At 48.8% G+C, this 27705-nt stretch overlaps 1 protein-coding gene across 1 annotated transcript; it reads left to right on the forward strand.

Annotated features, from left to right (window-relative positions):
• LOC135521035 (zinc fingers and homeoboxes protein 2-like) lies at positions 1-26821 on the forward strand. The gene is made up of 3 exons (XM_064946940.1): positions 1-405; positions 22722-25374; positions 25835-26821. Exon 2 carries the CDS (start codon positions 22875-22877, stop codon positions 25362-25364), a length of 2490 nt encoding a protein of 829 aa, XP_064803012.1. The 5' UTR covers positions 1-405; positions 22722-22874; the 3' UTR covers positions 25365-25374; positions 25835-26821.
• Positions 26822-27705: the final 884 nt, after the last annotated feature.

Consider the following 27705-nt stretch of genomic DNA (forward strand, 5'->3'; position numbering starts at 1 on the left):
ACCTACACAACGATGAGCTGGCGCAGAGCACAGGACGTCAACAACAGCTTATTCCTTTTCAAAAGTCGAAAGCAAGGTTCCAGCAACCACCGAAGGCCTGTCATTTCCTGGACACTATCCGAGGCTTGATACTGACCGCCGTCCTAACTTTTAGGAGCGATAAGAACAACTCGAGGATGGAAGTGGCCCTGGTATCGTATGCAAATACGTACGCTGACGTAGTTGATCACGTGGTTTTTGGCGTAGATCCCCCTGCGAACGCCGATTTTTTCCGGCTCTTGTCTGGCGGATTCGGTCGAATCTGTAGAATAAATCGTCGTATTCGGTTGTTATCGTGTTGTAAGACCCGTTTTGGACCCCGTTTACCGGTGCTCGGCATTACAGCGCATCATACGTGGTGGACAGGTAAGAATCTGCCAAATAGAATATTTATCAATTTTGCATATCGGCGAAAAACAAGTCCCAAAGTTAAACCTGTAGCCTAGCTATGTAGCTAGCTAGCCTCCCACCACCACTGTTTCTGTACGCAGACGCCACTACATATTTTAACTTGGTTAGCCAGTAAACTTTGATTGTCCCGGTGTGGCTGGCTTCACCTGATTGAAGACCTGCGAGTAGTAACAATGTGTCCAGTATCAAGCAATGAAACGATGTGCCAACAGTCCTCTCGCTATAGGAAGTTTTGTTTGCTACAATACTGCGGTAATGTTAGTCGAGATTTTGTGGGAGAGGACTTGTACTTTTTCCCCTATGTCGACATAACCAGCAAAATATGGCCTCCACGCCGACATGGCGTTACGTCGTTGGCGAGGGAAGGGGACATTTGGGGAGCTTTAAAAAAAATGTTTTTATCTTGCCTATTTCTGTTGTATGCTATGGAATGGCGATTGGACTCATAAGACCAGAAGGTTATAAATTGTATTCTAGTTCTGGAGTTTAACCAGCAACCTACTTCGTTGTCGGGTACCAATGCCGTCCGTCGTATGATGTAGGCAGGCTGCAGGCAGCGGTGACGCCTTCTAGCACGTCCCTACTGCACTGTGGCAACAGTCACAGTGGAATTCAACGCCTCGTTGCAGTGCAGCCAGGCTACTGGCCGAAATAGGATATATTGCACATATTGGTGGTTTACGATGGACTTGGTTCTCAGTGTCAAGTTTGTTTCTTGATGAAGATCTATCCATATGAAATGAGCCTGACACAATAGGCAGTATCTTTACAAACTACAGTACTGTTGCCCAATGACATGACCCATGTTATTTCCTCATGCTACACCACATGCTCATGTAGCCAAGTCAAGAAACGTCTGAATGGGAGTTATTTTATTGTGGTATTTAGTGGGGGGTTACAGTATGATTATGGTGTCCACAAGCCTGAAAAGATGCAGCTCTCAACAGGATGACCTGATTTGACTTTTAGCCCACTACATGTGTCCACTTCCACCACTGTTAAAGCTACAGCGTATGTTTTTATGTTCAAGCAGGATTCACACAGGACACACCAACAACTGTAGACCTCATCAACTAGGTTACTGACACAGGAGGTTGGTGGCACATTAATTGGGGAGGACGGGGCTTGTGGTAATGACTGAAGCATAATAAGTGGAATGGTATCCAACACATGGTTCTGGAAAATGAGCCGTTCTCCCCTCAGCAGCCTCCACTGGTTACTAGGCATATTCAGGACAGGATCACGCAGGGCTAGTGCATTCATCACATTAGTCAGGGGGGTCATCACATTAGTCAGGGGGGTCATCACATTAGTCAGGGGGGTCATCAACATTAGTCAGGGGGGTCATCACATTAGTCAGGGGGGTCATCAACATTAGTCAGGGGGTCGGGGGGTCATCACATTAGTCGGGGGGATCATCAACATTAGTCGGGGGGGATCATCAACATTAGTCAGGGGGATCATCAACATTAGTCAGGGGGATCATCAACATTAGTCATCAACATTAGGGGGGGATCATCAACATTAGTCGGGGGGGATCATCAACATTAGTCATCATCAACATTAGTCAGGGGGGGGTCATCAACATTAGTCAGGGGGATCATCAACATTAGTCGGGGGGATCATCAACATTAGTAGGGGGGGATCATCAACATTAGTAGGGGGGAGGGGATCATCAACATTAGTCATCATCAACATTAGGGGGGGATCATCAACATTAGTCAGGGGGGTCATCACATTAGGGGGGGATCATCACATTAGTCAGGGGGGTCATTAGTCAGGGGGGGTCATCACATTAGTCAGGGGGATCATCACATTAGCCAGGGGGGGGATCATCACATTAGTCAGGGGGGGGGGATCATCACATTAGTCAGGGGGGATCATCACATTAGTCAGGGGGGTCATCACATTAGTCAGGGGGGTCATCACATTAGTCAGGGGGGATCATCAACATTAGTCGGGAGGGGGGGATCATCAACATTAGTCAAGGGGGGGATCATCAACATTAGTCAGGGGGGGGGTCATCAACATTAGTCAGGGGGGGGTCATCACATTAGTCAGGGGGGGATCATCAACATTAGTCAGGGGGGGATCGTCAACATTAGTCGGGGGGGTGTATCAACATTAGTCGGGGGGGTGTATCATCAACATTAGTCGGGGGGGGGATCATCAACATTAGTCGGGGGGGGTGTATCATCAACATTAGTGACCTGACTAATCCAGTCATGTCACAGTTGTGCCGCGTCTCTAGGGTGACAACCTCAGTTAATTTCTGACTGGAGGAATGTACTCATTCAGATCAAGGCATGGCAGTCATTCTCAAGTCATATGTACACACTGACTGCTGGTGTTGTCATACAGCAGGTGTAGATCACACTTCTATTACTTGGGCTTAGGTTGCTGAAGAAAAGCGTAGGCCTACATCCATTTGGTCTCCCTCCCCATTCAGTGTCCTTGATTTTATTTCATGGTCCAGGCAGCGAATGGCTTGTTTAAAGATGGCCGCCTGTTCTTTGTGACTCGTGTGGTGCTCACCTCAGCAATATTCTCTGTCAGACTCGGGGAGATGTTGTTCCTGCCTCCTCTGCTTCTAGATGTTGTGTCGTTAGCTAGGGGACTAAGATGGCCCTGGTGATGTCATACCTGCTGTGGGCACGTCTTCCTGTAAAATCCCTGTAGTCTGTGTGGAGCGGCCGTAGTCATGATGACTTCATGACAGCATAGAGACAGCCTCGTTAGCCTTGCACTTATTTATTAGGCAGTCGGGCCCCAAAAATGGAGTTTATCTTCTCAGTGACAGGGTTGAGGAGCTACTCGTGTTTGAAAATGTACTCACTCTCCACTGTAAGTCGCTCTGGATAATAGCATCCGCTAAATGACTGAAATATATTTATTAGGCAGTCAGGCCCCCAAAATGTAGTTAATCTCCTCAGTGAACAGGTTGAGGAAGAGTCCAGACTAATGCAGTGCATGTGCTCATCATGAATCGTATGATAATTACCATATGATTACCCTCTTTTTATGTCTTTGTGTAAAATAAAATAAAAGGCTTGCCCTTTCAACCTGATTGGCCTGCAGCCCTGTCAATCACCCTCCTCACTCATTCCAACCAATCGGGGAGCTTGGACACACTCTAGTGCTCCACCCTGTCACCTCAAGTTAGCGTGTGTTTACATGTCGTCGTAAGAAGAGAAGATGCATGTTGTGTCGTGACATACTGTTTCTATCTTGAGGTGTTGTGCGTCCGTCGAACATAACCACACAACAGTATCAACAAGTTGAACGGAATCATCTGTCCATCGAACATAACCACACAACAGTATCAACAAGTTGAACGGAATCATCTGTCCATCGAACATAACCACACAACAGTATCAACAAGTTGAACGGAATCGTCTGTCCATCGAACATAACCACACAACAGTATCAACAAGTTGAACGGAATCGTCTGTCCATCGAACATAATCGTATCAACAAGTTTGTCCGTCTGTTGAACATAACCACGCAACAATATCAACAAGTTGAACGGAATCATCTGTCCATCGAACATAACCACACAACAATATCAACAAGTTGGACGGAATCGTCTGTCCATCAAACATAACCACACAACAGTATCAACAAGTTGAACGGAATCGTCTGTGTGCCGTGTGATGGTTTCCAAGTGTTTAGTATGGGCCTCAACATCATGTTCTGACCGGACAACAGTGGCGTGTTGCTACTTTTTAAGTAAATACCTGCAGTCAACTTGTGCAATACATTAAGAGAGGAAGCTGATGGCGTTGATCATTTCACCTGTCACATTATGAAGCTCACCGTAGTTCCCCAGAACAGTTGAGACAGTCACGTCTTTGTTTGGAAATGGCACAACAGGAGCAAGTGCAACACATTCAGCAGAGATTAGCACATGGACATACAAACACTACTGCCACCTTCTGGTTTGGAGTATTTTAACAAGGCAGAGTGGCTGACGACTTAAAGGTTTTTGCTGTGTGGACACAAAAAGAGTGAGTGCCGAGACCGTTCAGAGGTGCTAAGTACTGTCGGCAGGCAAACGTTTAACCAGTGTGTCTAAGTTATTATTGTTATTTTATTGAACTTTATTTAACTAGGCAAGTCAGTTCACCTTTAGATAGACAGCTCGGTGAGACGTACTATGGACTGAAACATGCTCATTTGTCCTCAGTGTTTATCAGCCAAGTCAGTGCTAGTAGGAAAAGACAAGTGCCAGGGTTTTGAGTTCCATAGGGATTGTTTTATCTGGAACTAAAAGAAGCCAATCTCTTGGAAAGAAAGAGCTTCACAGAGGAGAAGCAATGACTGTAAATAGCGTCCTGGAGCCACACAACTCTCACACAGACCGCATGGGTTTCCTAGGTAACGTCTCCCATCTGTTTTCTACTCAACAACAGTAAATTGATGTATTCATGTGTGTAATGGGCAGGCTTTCATGTTAGAAGAGTACAGGGAAAGGAAGGAGAGAAAGATGATGATGATGATGATGATAGGAGGGAGAGAAAGATGATAGGAGGGGGAAAGGAAGGAGAGAAAGAGATGATAGGAGAGTGATATGATAGGAGAGGGAGAGATGATAGGAAGGAGAGAAAGATGATGATGATGATAGGGGAGAGAAAGAGGTGATAGGAGAAAGAGCGATGATAGGAGAGGGAGTTCGTACTGTTAGGTGACCTAAACTGGGATATGCTTAACACCCCGGCAGTCCTACAATCTAAGCTAGATGCCCTCAATCTCACACAAATTATCTAGGAACCTACCAGGTACAACCCTAAATCCGTAACCATGGGCACCCTCATAGATATCATCCTGACCAACTTGCCCTCTAAATACACCTCTGCTGTCTTCAACCAGGATCTCAGCGATCACTGCCTCATTGCCTGTATCCGTAATGGGTCCGCGGTCAAACGACCATCCCTCAACACTGTCAAACGCTCCCTTAAACACTTGGTTGCTCTTTAAAAGTGCTTTCCTCACCATGTTAAATAAGCATGCCCTGTTCAAAAAATGTAGAATTAAGAACGTATATAGCCCTTGGTTCACTCCAGACTTGACTGCCCTTGACCAGCACAAAAACATCCTGTGGTACTGCATTACCATCGAATAGCTTTTTCAAACAGAAAAGCACTAATTACAAAATGTTTTGGGACACTAAAGTCCATGGAGAATAAGAGCACCTCCTCCCAGCTGTCCAATGCACTATGCTAGGAAACATTGTCACTGTCGATTATCATATATTTATCGGTGATTTCAATAAGCAATTTTCTACGGCTGGCTATGCTTTCCACCTGGCTACCACTAACCCGCCCAACAGCTCTGCAACCCCCCTCCCCACAGATAATTGCCCCCCCCTGCTTCTCCTTCACCCAAATCCAGACAGCTGATGTTCTGGAAGAGCTGCAAAATCTGGATCCCTACAAATCAGCTGGGCTGGGCAATCTGGACCCATTCTTTCTAAAATGAACCGCCAAAATTGTTCCAACCCCTATTACTAGTCTGTTCAACCTCTTTCGTATCGTCTGAGATTCCTAAAGATTGGAAAGCTGCCACGGTCATCCCCCTCTCTTCAAAGGGAAGACACTCTAGACCCAAACCGTTATAGACCCATATCCGTCCTGCCCTGCCTTTTCTAAAGTCATTGAAAGCCAAGTAACAAACTTATCACCGATCATTTCGAATCCCACCGTTTCTTTTTCACTATACAATCTGGTTTCCGAGCTGGTCATGGGTGCACCTCAGCCACGCTCAAGGTCCTAAACGATATCATAACCGCCATCGATAAAAGACAGTACTGTGCAGCCGTCTTCATCGACCTGGCCAAGGCTTTCGACTCTGTCGATCACCGCATTCTTATCGGCAGACTCGATAGCCTTGGTTTCTCAATTGACTGCCTCACCTGGTTCACCAACTACTTCTCTGATGGAGTTCAGTGTGTCAAATCTGAGTGCCTGTTGTCCGGACCTCTGGCAATCTCTATGGGGGTGCCACAGGGTTCAATTCTCGGGCTGACACTTTTCTCTGTATGTATCAATGATGTCGCTCTTGCTGCTGCTGATTCTCTGATCCACCTCGACACAGGCTGCACCATTCTGTATACATCTTCTTTGGACACTGCGTTCACTTCTTATGGGCAGGTGGGATGGTAGCGGTAGAGTCCCACCTGGCCAACATCCTGTGAAATTGCAGAGCGCGAAATTCAAAAATGCCAAATTCAAATATTTGAACTTTCTTGAAAATATGTGTTCTACATCAAAATAAAGCTTCACTTCTTGTTAATCCAGCCGCTGTGTCAGATTTCAAAAAGGCTTTACGACGAACGCAAACCATGCGATTATCTGAGGACAATGCTCCGCATACAAACACATGAAAATCATATTTCAATCAGGCAGGTGCGACACAAAAGTCAGAAATAGCGATATATTTCATGCCTTACCTTTTGAAGATCTTCTGTTGGCACTCCAAAATGTCCCAAAACATCACAAATGGTCCTTTTGTTCTATAATGTCCTTTATGTCCCAAAAATGTCCATTTGTTTGGCGCGTTTGATTCAGAAATACACCAGTTTCAACTCGCCCAACATGCCTACGAAGTATCTAAGTTACCTGTAAACTTGGTCCAAACATTTCAAACAACGTTCCTAATCCAACCTCAGGTACCCTAAAATGTAAATAATTGATACAATTTAAGACGGAATGAACTGTTTCTAATACCGCATAAAAACACGTGAAGCACGCTCCAGTTCACGCGCATCAAAACAGTAGAGTCCACCTGGAGTGACACTTACAATTAATAACACTACTTATTCATTTCTCAAAAGAAAAACATTGAACAATTTCTAAAGACTGTTGAAATCTAGTGGAAGCCATAGGAACTGCAGCCAGGTTCCTAATAATAAGGGTATCCCATAGAAAACAATTGGAAAATCCTATGACTCCAATTAATTTAACAGAAAGAAAGGGGGGAGGGGAGGGCAGAAAGGGGGGGGGACTAATGGGGGGCGAAGGGGGAAGGGAGGAGGAGACGAAGGGGGGAGGAGAGGGGGAGGGGAGGAGACAAAGGGGGAGGGAGGGGGAGGGGGAGGGGGGGAGGGAGGGGGAGGAGACGAGGCGGGGGGAGGGAGGGGGAGGAGACGAGGGAGGGGGAGGAGACGAGGGGGGGAGACGAGGGAGGGGGAGGGGGAGACGAGGGGGGAGAGGGAAAGAAAGGAGAGAAACAGAGGACAGGTTGAGAGAAGACGAGAGAAGGAAAGGAGATGAGTACGTGAAGGCAAGGAGAGAGCATAAGAGGAGAGGACAAATCAGAATCAAAGTTTATTGGTTGCATACACAGATTTGCAGATGTCGCAGGTGCAGCGAAATGCTGGAGGAAGGGAGAGGACAGAAGAAAGAGCTCAGCTGGGGCTCTTATCTCTGACTGCAGAAACCCACAGCTCTGACCCAGTCACGTGTCTCCGGCCTGACCAGCAGGTCACCCCTGCTGTAGCAGAGGCCGTCTGATATGTGGACACCCAGTAACGCCAGTCAAGCTTGGTTGACTCTACAGTAGGTGGAACAACTGTCTGTCGCTGATATAGGCTAGAGGAGGTACTCTGGACGTACAGATGGTTCGTTAGAGAAACACTACTAGGTAACCTTGTGTTGAATGCCACAACAGAAATTCCCTATTTATTCTATCCCAACCTTCTTTATCCCAACATGTGAAATACAATTGCATAAGAGGTAATGTTCCAAAACGTATTTCTCTGACTGTATTTGATCTCCGTAGTGGAGAAGCCGCTTTTAAAAGATGACCCTGGCACAAATATGCCATGCGGTCTAACCCATTCCATCAGTATTTCATAACTGTCTGGGACTGCAGCCATCAGGATCTGGGTTCAAATACTATTTTAAATCTTTCAAATATGTTGAGCGTTTGCTCGAGCCTGCCTGGTGTGCCAGATGGGTTTTTCACTTTCACAACTCCTCTACTTCCATTGTGCCAGGCAAGCTAAATCAAGCCCAGATGGAGTATTTGATTTAAAATAAAATTGAACCGGGGTCTGGCAGCCATGGTAGAGGAGATCTGTCTCTACCTGGCTGGTTTTGGTTTCAGTTGGAAACGCCTTATGTAGTCCAGGGTGAGGAGGGAACTTACTGCCTGCTACAGATGGTTTACCAGACACCACCCTGCTACAGATGGTTTACCAGACACCACCCTGCTACAGATGGTTTACCAGACACCGCCCTGCTACAGATGGTTTTACCAGACACTGCCCAGCTACAGATGGTTTACCAGACACCACCCTGCCAGGACTGACTGCTACAGATGGTTTACCAGACACCGCCCTGCTACAGATGGTTTACCAGACACCACCCTGCTACAGATGGTTTACCAGACACCACCCTGCTACAGATGGTTTACCAGACACCACCCTGCTACAGATGGTTTTACCAGACACCACCCTGCCAGGACTGACTGCTACAGATGGTTTTACCAGACACCGCCCTGCCAGGACTGACTGCTACAGATGGTTCACCAGACACCACCCTGCTACAGATGGTTTTACCAGACACCACCCTGCCAGGACTGACTGCTACAGATGGTTCACCAGACACCACCCTGCTACAGATGGTTCACCAGACACCACCCTGCTACAGACGGTTTTACCAGACACCACCCTGCTACAGACGGTTTTACCAGACACCACCCTGCTACAGATGGTTTTACCAGACACCACCCTGCCAGGACTGACTGCTACAGATGGTTTTACCAGACACCGCCCTGCCAGGACTGACTGCTACAGATGGTTCACCAGACACCACCCTGGTACAGATGGTTCACCAGACACCACCCTGGTACAGATGGGTTCACCAGACACCACCCTGGTACAGATGGGTTCACCAGACACCACCCTGGTACAGATGGGTTCACCAGACACCACCCTGGTACAGATGGGTTCACCAGACACCACCCTGGTACAGATGGGTTCACCAGACACCACCCTGGTACAGATGGGTTCACCAGACACCACCCTGGTACAGATGGGTTCACCAGACACCACCCTGGTACAGATGGGTTCACCAGACACCACCCTGGTACAGATGGGTTCACCAGACACCACCCTGGTACACTCATGTCCACATGGCTCCTCATGTCAAGTCTCTGGTTTCCTTAAAGCCCAATGCAGACTGTTTTATATCAAATCATTTCTGGGTAACAATGACGTACGTACAGTGCTGTAATTGTTTTAAAAATTAAAATGGTCCAAATTAAACAAATATTGCCATATTTGGTAAAAGACCAAGTCCATAATATGGCAAGAACAGCTCAAATAAGAAAAGAGAAACGACAGTCCATTACTTTAAGACATGCAGCGTGACATCTATGCGAAGGAGATGTCGTGCTTCATGAGGCACATGGTGGTCACACCAGATACTGATCGGTTTTCTGATCCACGCCCCTACCTTTTTTTTTAAAGGCATCTTTGGCCAACAGATGCATATCTGTATTCCCAGTCATGTGAAATCCATAGATTAGGGCCTAATTAACTTATTTAAATGGACTGATTTCCTTATGAACTGTAACTCAGTAAAATCTTTGAAATTGTTGCATGTTGCTTTTCTTTATTTTTGTTCAGTTCATAAATATGTTGTGTACAGGAGGACAGAGTTGAAGAAAGCAGGGTCAATCTCAGGGTTAGAAAGCAGGGTCAATCTCAGGGTTAGAAAGCAGGGTCAATCTCAGGGTTAGAAAGCAGGGTCAATCTCAGGGTTAGACTGCAGGGTCATTCTCAGGGTTAGACTGCAGGGTCATTCTCAGGGTTGGACTGCAGGGTCATTTTCAGGGTTGGACTGCAGGGTCATTCTCAGGGTTGGACTGCATGGTCATTCTCAGGGTTGGACTGCATGGTCATTCTCAGGGTTGGACTGCATGGTCATTCTCAGGGTTGGACTGCATGGTCATTCTCAGGTTAGACTGCATGGTCATTCTCAGGGTCACTGCATGGTCATTCTCAGGGTTGGACTGCATGGTCATTCTCAGGGTTGGACTGCATGGTCATTCTCAGGGTTGGACTGAATGGTCATTCTCAGGGTTAGACTGCATGGTCATTCTCAGGGTCACTGCAGGGTCATTCTCAGGGTTGGACTGCATGGTCATTCTCAGGGTTGGACTGCATGGTCATTCTCAGGGTTGGACTGCATGGTCATTCTCAGGGTTGGACTGCATGGTCATTCTCAGGGTTGGACTGCAGGGTCATTCTCAGGGTTGGACTGCATGGTCATTCTCAGGGTTAGACTGCAGGGTCATTCTCAGGGTTGGACTGCATGGTCATTCTCAGGGTTGGACTGCATGGTCATTCTCAGGGTTGGACTGCATGGTCATTCTCAGGGTTGGACTGCAGGGTCATTCTCAGGGTTGGACTGCAGGGTCATTCTCAGGGTTGGACTCATTCTCAGGGTTGGACTGCAGGGTCATTCTCAGGGTCATGGACTGCAGGGTCATTCTCAGGGTTGGACTGCAGGGTCATTCTCAGGGTTGGACTGCATTGGGCATTCTCAGGTTGGACTGCAGGGTCATTCTCAGGGTTGCAGGGTCATTCTCAGGGTTGGACTGCAGGGTCATTCTCAGGGTTGGACTGCAGGGTCATTCTCAGGGTTGGACTGCAGGGTCATTCTCAGGGTTGGACTGCAGGGTCATTCTCAGGGTTGGACTGCATGGTCATTCTCAGGGTTGGACTGCATGGTCATTCTCAGGGTTGGACTGCATGGTCATTCTCAGGGTTGGACTGCATGGTCATTCTCAAGGTTAGACTGCATGGTCATTCTCAAGGTTAGACTGCATGGTTGGACTGCATGGTCATTCTCAAGGTTAGACTGCATGGTTAGACTGCATGGTCATTCTCAAGGTTAGACTGCATGGTCATTCTTAGGGTTAGACTGAATGGTCATTCTCAGGGTTAGACTGCATGGTCATTCTCAGGGTTAGACTGCATTGTGAAAGCATGGTCATTCTCAGGGTTAGACTGCATTGTGAAAGCATGGTCATTCTCATGGTTGGACTGCATTGTGAAAGCATGGTCATTCTCAGGGTTAGACTGCATTGTGAAAGCATGGTCATTCTCAGGGTTAGACTGCATTGTGAAAGCATGGTCATTCTCAGGGTTAGACTGCATTGTGAATGCATGGTCATTCTCAGGGTTAGACTGCATGGTCATTCTCAGGGTTGGACTGCATGGTCATTCTCAGGGTTGGACTGCATGGTCATTCTCAGGGTTGGACTGCATGGTCATTCTCAGGGTTGGACTGCATTGTGAAAGCATGGTCATTCTCAGTGTTGGACTGCATGGTCATTCTCAGGGTTAGACTGCATTGTGAAAGCATGGTCATTCTCAGGGTTAGACTGCATTGTGAAAGCATGGTCATTCTCAGGGTTAGACTGCATGGTCATTCTCAGGGTTAGACTGCATTGTGAAAGCATGGTCATTCTCAGGGTTAGACTGCATGGTCATTCTCAGGGTCATTCTCAGGGTTAGACTGCATTGTGAAAGCAGGGTCATTCTCAGGGTTAGACTGCATTGTGAAAGCATGGTCATTCTCAGGGTTAGACTGCATTGTGAATGCAGGGTCATTCTCAGGGTTAGACTGCATTGTGAAAGCAGGGTCATTCTCAGGGTTAGACTGCATTGTGAAAGCAGGGTCATTCTCAGGGTTAGACTGCATTGTGAAAGCAGGGTCATTCTCAAGGTTAGACTGCATTGTGAAAGCATGGTCATTCTCAGGGTTAGACTGCATTGTGAAAGCATGGTCATTCTCAGGGTTAGACTGCATTGTGAAAGCATGGTCATTCTCAGGGTTAGACTGCATGGTCATTCTCAGGGTTAGACTGCATTGTGAAAGCATGGTCATTCTCAGGGTTAGACTGCATTGTGAAAGCATGGTCATTCTCAGGGTTAGACTGCATTGTGAAAGCAGGGTCATTCTCAGGGTTAGACTGCATTGTGAAAGCATGGTCATTCTCAGGGTTAGACTGCATTGTGAAAGCAGGGTCATTCTCAGGGTTAGACTGAATTGTGAAAGCAGGGTCATTCTCAGGGTTAGACTGCATTGTGAAAGCATGGTCATTCTCAGGGTTAGACTGCATGGTCATTCTCAGGGTTAGACTGCATTGTGAAAGCAGGGTCATTCTCAGGGTTAGACTGCATTGTGAAAGCATGATCATTCTCAGGGTTAGACTGCATTGTGAAAGCAGGGTCATTCTCAGGGTTAGACTGCATTGTGAAAGCAGGGTCATTCTCAGGGTTAGAGTGCATTGTGAAAGCAGGGTCATTCTCAGGGTTAGACTGCATGGTCATTCTCAGGGTTAGACTGCATTGTGAAAGCAGGGTCATTCTCAGGGTTAGACTGCATTGTGAAAGCATGATCATTCTCAGGGTTAGACTGCATTGTGAAAGCAGGGTCATGGTTTGATAACTGTTGAAGTATTTATTGACTGGAAGTCTTCATGCTTCCCTCAGCTTGGTAGTAATATCAGGATTCCTTTTCTAAGCCAAATACTTTACTCCTCATGCTGTCTGTGTTCACTGTGAATACCAGGCTCTGTGTTGTAGAGGTACTGGGTCTTTACCAGTGGGAAAGTACTCCTCATGCTGTCTGTGTTCACTGTGAATACCAGGCTCTGTGTTGTAGAGGTACTAGGTCTTTACCAGTGGGAAAGTACTCCTCATGCTGTCTGTGTTCACTGTGAATACCAGGCTCTGTGTTGTAGAGGTACTAAGTCTTTACCAGTGGGAAAGTACTCCTCCATGCTGTCTGTGTTCACTGTGAATACCAGGCTCTGTGTTGTAGAGGTACTAGGTCTTTACCAGTGGGAAAGTACTCCTCATGCTGTCTGTGTTCACTGTGAATACCAGGCTCTGTGTTGTAGAGGTACTAGGTCTTTACCAGTGGGAAAGTACTCCTCCATGCTGTCTGTGTTCACTGTGAATACCAGGCTCTGTGTCGTAGAGGTACTAGGTCTTTACCAGTGGGAAAGTACTCCTCCATGCTGTCTGTGTTCACTGTGAATACCAGGCTCTGTGTTGTAGAGGTACTAGGTCTTTACCAGTGGGAAAGTACACCTCATGCTGTCTGTATTCACTGTGAATACCAGGCTCGGTGTTGTAGAGGTACTAGGTCTACCAGTGGGGAAAGTACTATGCAATGCAGTCTACTCAATGCTCCGCTTGGGCAAAGTATCCATTCAATTGACCCCTACCTGGATCCCACCAGTTGAATAGAAGGATATGTCTTGTGGACCCCGTCCAACTTGACGTGTCTACAGTATCGTCAGAAGGGGTGGTGTCTCACTACTTTTGGCCCGTCCAACTTGACGTGTCTACAGTATCGTCAGAAGGGGTGGTGTCTCACTACTTTTGGCCCGACCAACTTGACGTGTCTACAGTATCGTCAGAAGGGGTGGTGTCTCACTACTTTTGGCCCGACCAACTTGACGTGTCTACAGTATCGTCAGAAGGGGTGGTGTCTCACTACTTTTGGCCCGACCAACTTTGAGGCGGAACATTCTGGTCTCTGGTGAAGTGGAGAGAGAATAAATCCCCACCCCCTGCTGTTAGCCTGTTTCCATGGTAACCTGGCTGCTAGACCAGTTCAGACTCCATCCAGACTTTGACTGTTATATTTAAAGACACGATGGGACCCTAACCAGTAACTTTGTGGACTATTTAATTGTCCAAATCAGAATCAATGTGATGGTGTATTGGCTGGACTCGTCCCGGAGAGGATAGACTTGCTCCAGTCCAGTAGTAGCCTGGTAGGCTTTAACATTGGGCTTTAAACACTGTTATTTGTACACTTCTAATACAGAGAATCTGCACCAAGCTTGCAGTGCACCACTCAACATTCCTTGAACCAATTCACTTATTAATATTCTGTGTTCATACCCTAAACAGAATGCTAAGTAAAGCAGGGATCGAGAGATTGCCGGTTTCAATGCAGAGCTACAGTGGGTTTTTTCAGGGCCCATTTGATGAGATTTAAATTAATTCTGTGACGTTCCCAAATTCAGCCCCCCTACTGGGGATGCAGTATTAGCAGAGCACTGTCTCCTCCCACACAGCTTCTCTCTTCTCGCTCTCTACTATCATCACATCACCCTCCTCTAGAACACTGCAGCTGTGGGTCTGTTCAGAACGCCGCAATGTTTCACAACGTTACACAAAGTTCGGATAGAAATGCATTTTCTAGATCAGACACAATTCTCTGTCTGGTAGAATAGGGAATTAAGTCACCTCCTATTTTGTTGCGTTTCTGTCGCTGTCAAAGTTCTGAACGCTTCACCTCACTGAATACAGCAGATCTGTGGAACAATGAGCCAGTCTGGATGGAATGCCTACCGTCTTCCTGTCCACTCTGTTATCCTAGCAACAGTGGTCTGTGCCTTGTCCCCTCCACACACCCAACACGACATGTGTTTCTGTCACGTCAGATGAAGGCTGCTCTGAAACTGTCTTGTTGTCTGTCTTGTTGTCATGGTAGATATGGAAGGGCTGTAGTGATGCAAGGGCTGTAGTGATGCAAGGGCTGTAGTGATGCAAGGGCTGTAGTGATGCAAGGGCTGTAGTGATGCAAGGGCTGTAGTGATGCAAGGGCTGTAGTGATGCAAGGGCTGTAGTGATGCAAGGGCTGTAGTGATGCAAGGGCTGTAGTGACGGTGTGGCGGAAGGGCTGTAGTGGCGGTGTGGCGGAAGGGCTGTAGTGGCGGTGTGGCGGAAGGGCTGTAGTGGCGGTGTGACGCAAGGGCTGTAGTGGCGGTGTGACGCAAGGGCTGTAGTGGCGGAAGGGCTGTAGTGACGGAAGGGCTGTAGTGGCGGTGTGGTGGAAGGGCTGTAGTGACGGTGACGTGGAAGGGCTGTAGTGACGGTGTGACGCAAGGGCTGTAGTGACGCAAGGGCTGTAGTGACGGAAGGGCTGTAGTGACGGAAGGGCTGTAGTGACGGAAGGGCTGTAGTGACGGTGTGGTGGAAGGGCTGTAGTGACGGTGTGATGGGCTCATGAGTCAGTGTTGTCTCTGATTGGCCGGATAGAAAGGTCCTTGGACACACAGTCTGCGACTCAGCAGCTTCACACTTGTAGGGATTCATTGTCCTGCTGCTATTCCTGGACACACAGCAGGTTGATACACAGCAGAGTGAAGTCATTAACTCTTGAGCTTCGGTTGTTATTGTGTCAGATGGAATGACGTTAGTGATCTGGTGAGAGGGAGTCATCCATCGTCCTACGGATGTTTCATGTTCTGTAACTGATGTTGACATCTGTGGCAAGCTAAATCGTCAGGAATGATTAATGGTGTACATTCTCCTGTTGGAAGCAAATAATGAAAGCCCATGAATACAGCAGCGAGTCACCACAGCAGTGTCCATTGGGGGAGTTACTTTGGTATCTGCTGCCCTGGGTTAGTCGGGCTGGGAGCATATGAGTGGACAGAGTAGGTCTCTCCAGAGCAGAGACGGTGAGCTGAGGACATGATATGAGACAAAGGCGTCGGCTGGGACCTCATGCAAGTTTAATTTGGCTCCAGTATGGCTGTGCTCCTCTCCACCCAGCCAGACACGCCACAGCAGCACAGGGATAAGACGCCCAGTCTGACACGCAGCACAGGGATAAGACGCCCAGCCAGACACGCCACAGCAGCACAGGGATAAGACGCCCAGCCAGACACGCCACAGCAGCACAGGGATAAGACGCCCAGCCAGACACGCAGCACAGGGATAAGACGCCCAGCCAGACACGCCACAGCAGCACAGGGATAAGACGCCCAGCCAGACACGCCACAGCAGCACAGGGATAGCCAGACACGCCACAGCAGCACAGGGATAAGACGCAGCCAGCCAGACACGCCACAGCAGCACAGGGATAAGACGCCCAGCCAGACACGCCACAGCAGCACAGGGATAAGACGCCCAGCCAGACACGCCACAGCAGCACAGGGATAAGACGCCCAGCCAGACACGCCACAGCAGCACAGGGATAAGACGCCCAGCCAGACACGCCACAGCAGCACAGGGATAAGACGCCCAGCCAGACACGCCACAGCAGCACAGGGATAAGACGCCCAGCCAGACACGCCACAGCAGCACAGGGATAAGACGCCCAGCCAGACACGCCACAGCAGCACAGGGATAAGACGCCCAGCCAGACACGCCACAGCAGCACAGGGATAAGACGCCCAGCCAGACACGCCACAGCAGCACAGGGATAAGACGCCCAGCCAGACACGCCACAGCAGCACAGGGATAAGACGCCCAGCCAGACACGCCACAGCAGCACAGGGATAAGACGCCCAGCCAGACACGCCACAGCAGCACAGGGATAAGACGCCCAGCCAGACACGCCACAGCAGCACAGGGATAAGACGCCCAGCCAGACACGCCACAGCAGCACAGGGATAAGACGCCCAGCCAGACACGCCACAGCAGCACAGGGATAAGACGCCCAGCCAGACACGCCACAGCAGCACAGGGATAAGACGCCCCAGCCAGACACGCCACAGCAGCACAGGGATAAGACGCCCAGCCAGACACGCCACAGCAGCACAGGGATAAGACGCCCAGCCAGACACGCCACAGCAGCACAGGGATAAGACGCCCAGCCAGACACGCCACAGCAGCACAGGGATAAGACGCCCAGCCAGACACGCCACAGCAGCACAGGGATAAGACGCCCAGCCAGACACGCCACAGCAGCACAGGGATAAGACGCCCAGCCAGACACGCCACAGCAGCACAGGGATAAGACGCCCAGCCAGACACGCCACAGCAGCACAGGGATAAGACGCCCAGCCAGACACGCCACAGCAGCACAGGGATAAGACGCCCAGCCAGACACGCCACAGCAGCACAGGGATAAGACGCCCAGCCAGACACGCCACAGCAGCACAGGGATAAGACGCCCAGCCAGACACGCCACAGCAGCACAGGGATAAGACGCCCAGCCAGACATGCCACAGCAGCACAGATAAGACGCCCAGCCAGACACGCCACAGCAGCACAGGGATAAGACGCCCAGCCAGACACGCCACAGCAGCACAGGGATAAGACGCCCAGCCAGACACGCAGCACAGGGATAAGACGCCCAGCCAGACACGCCACAGCAGCACAGGGATAAGACGCCCAGCCAGACACGCCACAGCAGCACAGGGATAAGACGCCCAGCCAGACACGCCACAGCAGCACAGGGATAAGACGCCCAGCCAGACACGCCACAGCAGCACAGATAAGACGCCCAGCCAGACACGCCACAGCAGCACAGGGATAAGACTCCCAGCCAGACACGCCACAGCAGCACAGGGATAAGACGCCCAGTCTGACACGCAGCACAGGGATAAGACGCCCAGCCAGACACGCCACAGCAGCACAGGGATAAGACGCCCAGCCAGACACGCCACAGCAGCACAGGGATAAGACGCCCAGCCAGACACGCCACAGCAGCACAGGGATAAGACGCCCAGCCAGACACGCCACAGCAGCACAGGGATAAGACGCCCAGCCAGACACGCCACAGCAGCACAGGGATAAGACGCCCAGCCAGACACGCCACAGCAGCACAGGGATAAGACGCCCAGCCTGACACGCCACAGCAGCACAGGGATAAGACGCCCAGCCTGACACGCCACAGCAGCACAGGGATAAGACGCCCAGCCAGACACGCCACAGCAGCACAGGGATAAGACGCCCAGCCAGACACGCCACAGCAGCACAGGGATAAGACACCCAGCCAGACACGCCACAGCAGCACAGGGATAAGACGCCCAGCCAGACACGCCACAGCAGCACAGGGATAAGACGCCCAGCCAGACACGCCACAGCAGCACAGGGATAAGACGCCCAGCCTGACACGCCACAGCAGCACAGGGATAAGACGCCCAGCCAGACATGCCACAGCAGCACAGGGATAAGACGCCCAGCCTGACACGCCACAGCAGCACAGGGATAAGACGCCCAGCCTGACACGCCACAGCAGCACAGGGATAAGACGCCCAGCCAGACACGCCACAGCAGCACAGGGATAAGACGCCCAGCCAGACACGCCACAGCAGCACAGGGATAAGACGCCCAGCCAGACACGCCACAGCAGCACAGGGATAAGACGCCCAGCCAGACACGCCACAGCAGCACAGGGATAAGACGCCCAGCCAGACACGCCACAGCAGCACAGTCCTGAATGGAGAAGAGAGCGTCAGTCTGCTACATTTTGAAACAGGCCATTGGTGTTACTCAATGGACAAGTCAACGTTTCAGTCCTCTTTCTTCCTTTTGGAGCCGACTGAACACAACCCAGGTCTGGTAGACAGACGGACTGGCTCTTAGCAACGGCCCTGAGTCTGCCTGACTTCCTGGCTCCATGTCTCCTCCCAGATGAATGAATACCTGCGAGGTGTGTTTTTAATACACTGCAGCAGTAGCATCAACAGCATCAAGGGCAAGTCAATTTCCGGACGGTGGTTGTCATAACTACCTTATGGAAATGAGGCTGGCCTGAATTTTAACAATTCACCTCTTCTGCTGGTTATGGGAATACCCCAAGTGACGATCCAATGAGTGACTGAGTTTGACGGCAGTCATTTGTATTTAACATTTCCCAGTGCTGATGTATCTAGTCTTCGCTGTTCCACTTAGACCATCTCTTACCAGAGCCCTGACCACCAGACCAACAGCATGGAACATGATGTTCCACTTAGACCATCTCTTACCAGAGCCCTGACCACCAGACCAACAGCATGGAACATGATGTTCTACTTAGACCATCTCTTACCAGAGCCCTGACCACCAGACCAACAGCATGGAACATGATGTTCTACTTAGACCATCTCTTACCAGAGCCCTGACCACCAGACCAACAGCATGGAACATGATGTTCTACTTAGACCATCTCTTACCAGAGCCCTGACCACCAGACCAACAGCATGGAACATGATGTTCCACTTAGACCATCTCTTACCAGAGCCCTGAGCACCAGACCAACAGCATGGAACATGATGTTCTGGGTTCTAAACAGGAGGCTGTAACAGTTGTTCCTGAAATTAAACATGTTGGTTCTCATCCCGAGCACCACTGGGTCTTAGTCACCGTTGTGAATGAAAAAGGCTTTTCCACAGCAAATCAAATCTTTGAAGAGTTTGAAGAGCGGCAGTTACTGAAATGTGATATGTGATTAGTTTTCTCCTGATTTAGAGAAGTAATAACTGATCCGAGGTCAGGCAGTCCACTGTGGAAACAGATTTGTATCTTCATTTTGGAGCCAAAAGCTACATTATTCACCGTTCATCACACAAAGCCTACTCTTCTATTAAAGTCCTCCTACATCACTTACCTGCTGTCCTGTCCAATCAGATTCTACCAGCTCAGTCACTGCTGACTGTCGGAACACATCGGCCCTCATAGAAGTGTTCTATTGCAGAACCAAAACTCTACGATGTTTGTTATAGAAAAACACCTTCTCCCTTCCAGTTTTGTTGCATGGAAATGTGATTTGGTAATGCGTGAGGCAACTAGAATATCAATTACTTCTTTCACGCTCTCTTGATTAGCTCCTCTATCGCTTCATAAAAAAGTAAATGCTCAGGGAAATGAAATCCATGTCCTGTATTATATTTCATCCTTAAGGCTTCTCTGAAGTTCTCACATCTGTTACCTTGGAGCCGATTCTGTTTTGATGCGTTGTCAGATTTAGCTACACTATGTGTTGCACCAACATGGCGCTGTCTTGGCTTTTGGTGTATGTACTACTGGCTTTAGGCCTTTCATGTAGACTGTACTATATTGACTCTGTTTTACAAATCTTTTGAGAGTATTTTAACTTTTTGTATTGTTTGTTGGTTTGGCAATGCCACTGTCAGCCAGAGAAACATGCTGAGAAGGATTATCAACACAGCAAGCAAGGTACTTGGAGTCAAACAGACACGCCTGGATGAGATCTTTAAGGTCAGGGCCCTCTAAGGTACTTGGAGTCAAACAGACAGGCCTGGATGAGATCTTTAAGGTCAGGGCCCTCTAAGGTACTAGGAGTCAAACAGACAGGCCTGGATGAGATCTTTAAGGTCAGGGCCCTCTAAGGTACTAGGAGTCAAACAGACAGGCCTGGATGAGATCTTTAAGGTCAGGGCCCTCCTCAAGGTACTAGGAGTCAAACAGACACGCCTGGATGAGATCTTTAAGGTCAGGGCCCTCCTCAAGGTACTAGGAGTCAAACAGACAGGCCTGGATGAGATCTTTAAGGTCAGGGCCCTCCGCAAGGCTCACAAAATCATTTTAGACCCAAGCCACTCCCTGTACCTGGACTTTGAACTACTCCCCTCTGGGTGCAGGTATAGTGCACCCCTCAGCAGGAAAAACACAACTAGACAATCATTTGTGCCCGGCGTGATATCCCTCCTAAATAGCTCTGGCTAATGTCCCTATCGACTCCGTAAGGCCAGCAGGCTGATGTCCCTATCGACTCCGTAAGGCCAGCAGGCTGATGTCCCTATCGACTCCGTAAGGCCAGCAGGCTGATGTCCCTAGACCCAAGCCAGCAGGCTGATGTCCCTGTACCTGGACTTAAACAGGCTGATGTCCCTCTGGGGCCAGCAGGCTGATGTCCCTATCGACAGGAAAAACAGCAGGCTGATGTCAATCATTTGGCCAGCAGGCTGATGTCCCTCCTAAATAGCTCAGGCTAATGTCCCTATCGACTCCGTAAGGCCAGCAGGCTGATGTCCCTATCGACTCCGTAAGGCCAGCAGGCTGATGTCCCTATCGACTCCGTAAGGCCAGCAGGCTGATGTCCCTATCGACTCCGTAAGGCCAGCAGGCTGATGTCCCTATCGACTCCGTAAGGCCAGCAGGCTCGTCTGTTTTTAAATGTTTTATTTCTTTATTGGTATGTAACTTATGAAAGTTGTATTCTTTTGTATTTTAACGCCACTTTAAATGTGGACATGACACTGCAACATAATTTCCCCCACGGGGACAATAAAGTCAGTAAAGCTGAAGATGCACTTTGTGGAAAAAGCACTATTTCCTGGTTGCTAAAATTCAAATAGTTTGCTTAATTTCAGTTTGTGACAAAACAAGCAAGTATAGAATGTAGAGAATCATTGTACCATGTAAACTGCTGTGAAATATATTTTTCCATAACTAAAAAGATAGTGTTTTCAGCTCTTGGATACTAGTGTACGAAACCGTAAAAGATGCTAAAAAACCAGTGCACACAGAACAGATCTACAGCTTCTTTACACTTGCTTTCAATGAGTGACAGATCTATAACACATATTTCTGTGTTAATTTGGTTGGGATGCCCATAAAAGTGACATTACATATGTCATCTCTCTGTTAAAGATGCAATCTGCTACTAGGGAGACAGTTACATATGTCATCTGCTACTAGGGAGACAGTTACATATGTCATCTGCTACTAGGGAGACAGTTACATATGTCATCTGCTACTAGGGAGACAGTTACATATGTCATCTGCTACTGCTATTACATATGTCATAGGGAGACAGTTACATATGTCATCTGCTACTAGGGAGACAGTTACATATGTCATCTGCTACTAGGGAGACAGTTACATATGTCATCTGCTACTAGGGAGACTGTTACATATGTCATCTGCTACTAGGGAGACTGTTACATATGTCATCTGCTACTAGGGAGACTGTTACATATGTCATCTGCTACTAGGGAGACTGTTACATATGTCATCTGCTACTAGGGAGACTGTTAAATATGTAATCTGCTACTAGGGAGACAGTTACATATTGCATCTAACAGAGAGAAGACATATGTAATCTGCTACTAGGGAGACAGTTACATATTGCATCTAACAGAGAGAAGACATATGTAATCTGCTACTAGGGAGACAGTTACATATTGCATCTAACAGAGAGAAGACATATGTCATCTGCTACTAGGGAGACGGGATCGGAAGCAGTTTTAGGGTTTCCAGGGTTACCGTCATTGAGTTTGAAATGCTTGTTTTGTCACAGAAGGGGCAAACGAGGCCCTGTGACAGAGGGATGGAGAACAATGACTCTGAATATGTACAGTGGTTTAGGGACATGTTCATTGCAGAGTTGGGCCTTATTACCATGGCCATTTATGTTAAGTAGAGAACAGGAAGAAAAGTGATGCTGACTATTGAACCAGTGGTATGGGATTTTAATATGGTCTGTTTTCAGGTTATTGCAGGAGTGTCCTTGTTTCTTTAATTTCTCCTCTCTCTCTCTCTCCCTCTCCCTCAGATTGGGTGATCTGGGATGAAGTCTCATGAATTCCCTCATTGGAGCTGACATTAACAGTCAGCAGGAACAAGTGCATATTCTTCACAAGACAGAAACATCCCCTCGTTTCCCCTACAACGTCCGTCTAACAGTCCCTGGTGACGTACGCACGCCATGGCCAGCCGAAGGAAGACCACGACCCCTTGTAGAGCTGATGCTGTTTTTCGAGGTGATGACATGATGGGGCAAGAGGATCCAGGTGAGATGGAGGTGGAGGTATCGGCGAAGGACAAAAGCACAGTGGTGAATGGATCCACAGAGATGCTTCCTGGAGAGGACTGGAGCTCCGGGACAGAGCCTCGTGGTTCACGTCAGGAGTCGCCGGCCCCTGAGAAACCTAATGCGGTGGATTCAAGGCCTCAGAGGAAGCAGCAGGGAGGCTATGAATGCAAGTACTGTCCGTTCTCTACGCAGAACCTGAATGCGTTCAAGGAACACGTGGACTCCAGTCACCCCAATGTCATTCTCAACCCGCTCTACCTGTGTGCTGTGTGCAACTTCAACACAAAGAAGTTTGACACCTTGACGGAGCACAACGAGAGGTGTCATCCAGGGGAGAGCAACTTCAAGTTCAAGAGAATCAAGCTGAACAATCAGACCATCCTAGAGCAGTCGATAGAAGGAGCAGGCAACGCTGTGGTCTGTGACTCAACCAACGGCATTCTGACGGGGGAAGACTTCGCCACTTTCCCCCTGAGCAAATCCACCACAGTGAAGATTAGTAAGCCAAAAACAGACAACAAACGGTTATTCACAGAAAGTCAACAGGACAGACTTGACCACGAGCTCCCCAGAAAGCAGATCGCCGCCGTGAATGTGACCGGGACCGTGATCATCCCAGAAGCGACCCTAAAAGATGGCGTCTCTCATATCATGCCTTGTCTTCAGCGCCCGCCTAACTACAACTTAGTACCAAAAATTGCTGTCCCTTTGAACACCTCCAAGTACAACCCTTCACTGGACAGTAACATGACACTCATCACATCCTTCACCAAGTTCCCGTACCCGACCCAAGCGGAGCTGTCCTGGCTTACCGTTGCCTCCAAGCACCCCGAGGAACAGATCAAGGTGTGGTTCACCCTCCAGAGACTGAAGCAAGGCATCAGCTGGTCCCCTGAAGAGGTGGAAGAAGCTCGGAAGAAGATGTTCAACGGCACCATCCAGTCAGTCCCACAGACCACCTTCACCGTGCTGAGCGGCGCCCAGATGGCTCAGTCCACCAAAGGACAACAGTCCCTAGTTCAATCCGTCCCCTTCAACCTCCTGGGACAGACCAGTTATGTGTTGACGCCGGTTGCGAACGGCTCAGCTGTCAGTTGTTCTCCCATCACACTAACCATGGCAAACCAGGTCGTGCAGTCAGTCAAGAGACCCTTGGTAGCTCCAGTAGTGGCCGCTTCAGAGATCAAACGTCCCTCCATAATCCAGACGATTCAGGTACCTACACCTAGACTGGTGGCTTCGCCTAAACCCAGCTTCACTTCAGATGCCAATAAAACCCCGGACCAGATTGCTGTACTGAAAGCGAGTTACACCCAGTGCCAGTTCCCTGAAGAGGAGGAAGTGTACCGCCTCATTGAGTCCACCGGCCTCTCGAGAGGAGAAATCAAGAAGTGGTTCAGTGAGCAACGACTCCTCAATCACAAGGTGGCGCCACAGGTGATCAAGATTGAGCCCCAGGCATTGAAAGACAGTCAGCCCAAAAAGGCTGTCCCCACCCAGTTTCCTCTCCTGGAGAGGCTCAAAGGCAAATCCTCTGAGCAGCTCAAGATGCTAGAGGAGAGTTTTCAGAGGACCAGCTCCCCCACTGAAATTGACGTTGACAACCTCGTTGTGGACACAAGGCTCTCCAAGACTGAGATCGACTGCTGGTTCTCAGAGCGCAGAGCACTGCGGGACAACTTGGAGCAAGCCCTGGCAAACTCCATGTGTCCTAAGAGCCTTGAGGAACAACGAGGGATACTGAATAGTGTTTACGAACAGGACAGCAAAGTCCGGTGCTCACCTCTTCCCATCGTCACCACTTCCACCAGTCCTGAGCCCATGGACAGGAAATCCCTAGGGCTTCTCAAAGAGGTGTTCACCCAGACCCAGTGGCCGTCGCCAGAGGAGTACAGCCAGCTGGAGGGACAGACAGGGTTGTCTCGCACAGAGATTGTCCGCTGGTTCAAGGACAACCGATCCGCCCTGAAGAACGGAACCTTGGACTGGATGGAGCAGTTCCACAAAGTCAACGGCAAAGCAGGACAGAACGGTCAGAGCTCGTCAGGCATCACTGAACGACCCCCAAGCAGCATTCTCCAGCAGCACTTCACAGACGCCAAGACCACGCTGCTTTCAGCAGAGGATGCAGAGAAGCTTCCTTTGCAGTCGAAACTCATCAACCAGGACATAGTCCAGTGGTTTACCAGTAAGCTGGGCCAGAGTATGACAGACATCAGCAGGGGCAGGGACCAACACGGACAGGCCAACGTGGACAGAAGCAGATGGGTGAAGGTGACCATGGCTGTAGGGGACGAGACTAAAGGTGCTTTGGAGAACCAGAAGATCGGCTCGGAAGCAGAGGTGCTGATGGGAGACCAACCTGGTCGGGTGACTGGATGAAAAGAGCATGGTGAGTAGTCTATGATAAGCTACTGTCCTGCAAGTTTACAATTCCGTTGATCATTAACACTGAAATGCATAATTGTCTCGTCTTGATGCCTGTAAAGTAACTCAGTCAAAAAAGATGTCCCAGATGAAGGGGAATTGGTTATGTAGTAGTGATGGTTTTCCCTTTAACAGAGCGATGGCTAGCAACAATCTAGCAGCTGTGGCTTTGAACCACGCGGGATGCCTGTAATTTAGCCTTCAGAAAAACATCTTGGCAGGAAGAGGCTATACACATGTGGTTATCACTGGGGATTTTTCCCCTGGTGAACAGAAAAGCACCTCTGATAGCCTGCTGTATGGGTATGTTAAGTGATAGCCTGCTGTATGGGTATGTTAACTGCAGAATGATCGGTTAACAACAAAGGGTGTTGGCGGCCAGCTGTATAACAAGTCTTGTGTTTTGACATTTTCCTTTGTTTCAGAGGATACTGAGTTTCTCAGGCAGAAGATTCTCAAGATTGTTGAATCTGGAACCAATGATTTCCTACCTGGCCTGTGACATCAGCACAGTGGACAGTAGAGTCCACGCCAAACACTGACTGGCAAGACCATTGAGTGCCAAAGCTGGACTTGATGCATTATTATTATTACACTTAATAAAATAAAAAAAGGGCCCTTGTAAATATTTTTCTGTATTGCAAAAGCTTTGTAAACATTTTCGGGGTTGCTGGTTTTTACATTTCTAACAGGAGTCAATAACCCCTAAAAGTGGAATGTTTTGGTTTTTATGACTACGATGGAAATTGTAAACCAATTCATCAGTTGGTAATTCTTTTCTTTTTAACAAAACATTTAGTGACTGACAGCTGGTCATAGATGGCACTTATTTCAAGTGGATAGACTCGTAACACTTCTGATCTGATAACCAGTGAGTTCATCCATTTGGACTAAAGGGACTCGTGGTTCTCTACCAGACCATAGAATCACCTAGCCTGGGTTTCAGATGTTTGGCATATGACAAGGAGTGGAATGATGGCACAAACAGGTCTGCTACCCAGGCTAAGAATCACATACTTACATTACAATAACAGTTCTCCCCCCCTCTCTCATGCTGAATGCTCCTGCTGCCTGAGACGATAGTCAGCCACAGAATGGACATGAATACATTTAGAAAACAAGAAAATGCACTGTACATGTTTTTTTTGTAGTTCAGTCTCATTTTTGAATTGCAGCGTCCGTTGCATCAGTGACTGGTCTTTTCTCGTGTTGGCTTTCTAGATATCCATAGATATCCTCGGTGTAGTTAGGCTCCATTTCAATGGCTCGCTCCTTCAGTTTCATGCTTCTTCTATTAGTGAATCATGTTCACACATGTATCTGGAATACTGTACTGCTACCAAGAATCTCTTTGCTTCCTGTTTTTTTTATTTATCCGTCTGCTGTAACTCAATAAAACACAACCAACTGAAGGATGTCTCTTGGTCCGTTGTGCAGTGGTCACTACTCAGAGAGATACTCAACCCTAAGGGCCCAGGGTCACTACTCAGAGGGATACTCAACCCTAAGGGCCCAGGGTCACTACTCAGAGGGATACTCAACCCTAAGGGCCCAGGGCTGGGTCACTACTCAGAGATACTCAACCCTAAGGGCCGAGGGTCACTACTCAGAGATACTCAACCCTAAGGGCCCAGGGCTGGGTCACTACTCAGAGATACTCAACCCTAAGGGCCCAGGGCTGGGTCACTACTCAGAGGGATACTCAACCCTAAGGGCCCAGGGTCACTACTCAGAGAGATACTCAACCCTAAGGGCCCAGGGTCACTACTCAGAGATACTCAACCCTAAGGGCCCAGGGCTGGGTCACTACTCAGAGGGATACTCAACCCTAAGGGCCCAGGGTCACTACTCAGAGGGATACTCAACCCTAAGGGCCCAGGGCTGGGTCACTACTCAGAGATACTCAACCCTAAGGGCCCAGGGTCACTACTCAGAGATACTCAACCCTAAGGGCCCAGGGTCACTACTCAGAGGGATACTCAACCCTAAGGGCCCAGGGTCACTACTCAGAGATACTCAACCCTAAGGGCCCAGGGTCACTACTCAGAGATACTTAACCCAGGGTCACTACTCAGAGATACTCAACCCTAAGGGCCGAGGGTCACTACTCAGAGAGATACTCAACCCTAAGGGCCGAGGGTCACTACTCAGAGATACTCAACCCTAAGGGCCCAGAGCTGGGTTTCTACTAGGCTAACATGTGGAATAGTTTTTCAGATGGTCATGCTGAGGATCATTTAGTTATTTGAGGACCCCTGTATGTATTATAAAATACTAATCAAAAGGAAGTATGTTT

Source organism: Oncorhynchus masou, chromosome 29, assembly GCF_036934945.1.
Source record: "Oncorhynchus masou masou isolate Uvic2021 chromosome 29, UVic_Omas_1.1, whole genome shotgun sequence".
NCBI lineage: Eukaryota > Metazoa > Chordata > Actinopteri > Salmoniformes > Salmonidae > Oncorhynchus > Oncorhynchus masou.

Excerpts from the sequence above, each read along its gene's own strand:
- LOC135521035 (XM_064946940.1), top strand. The coding sequence starts at position 22,875 with ATGGCCAGCCGAAGGAAGACCACGACCCCTTGTAGAGCTGATGCTGTT.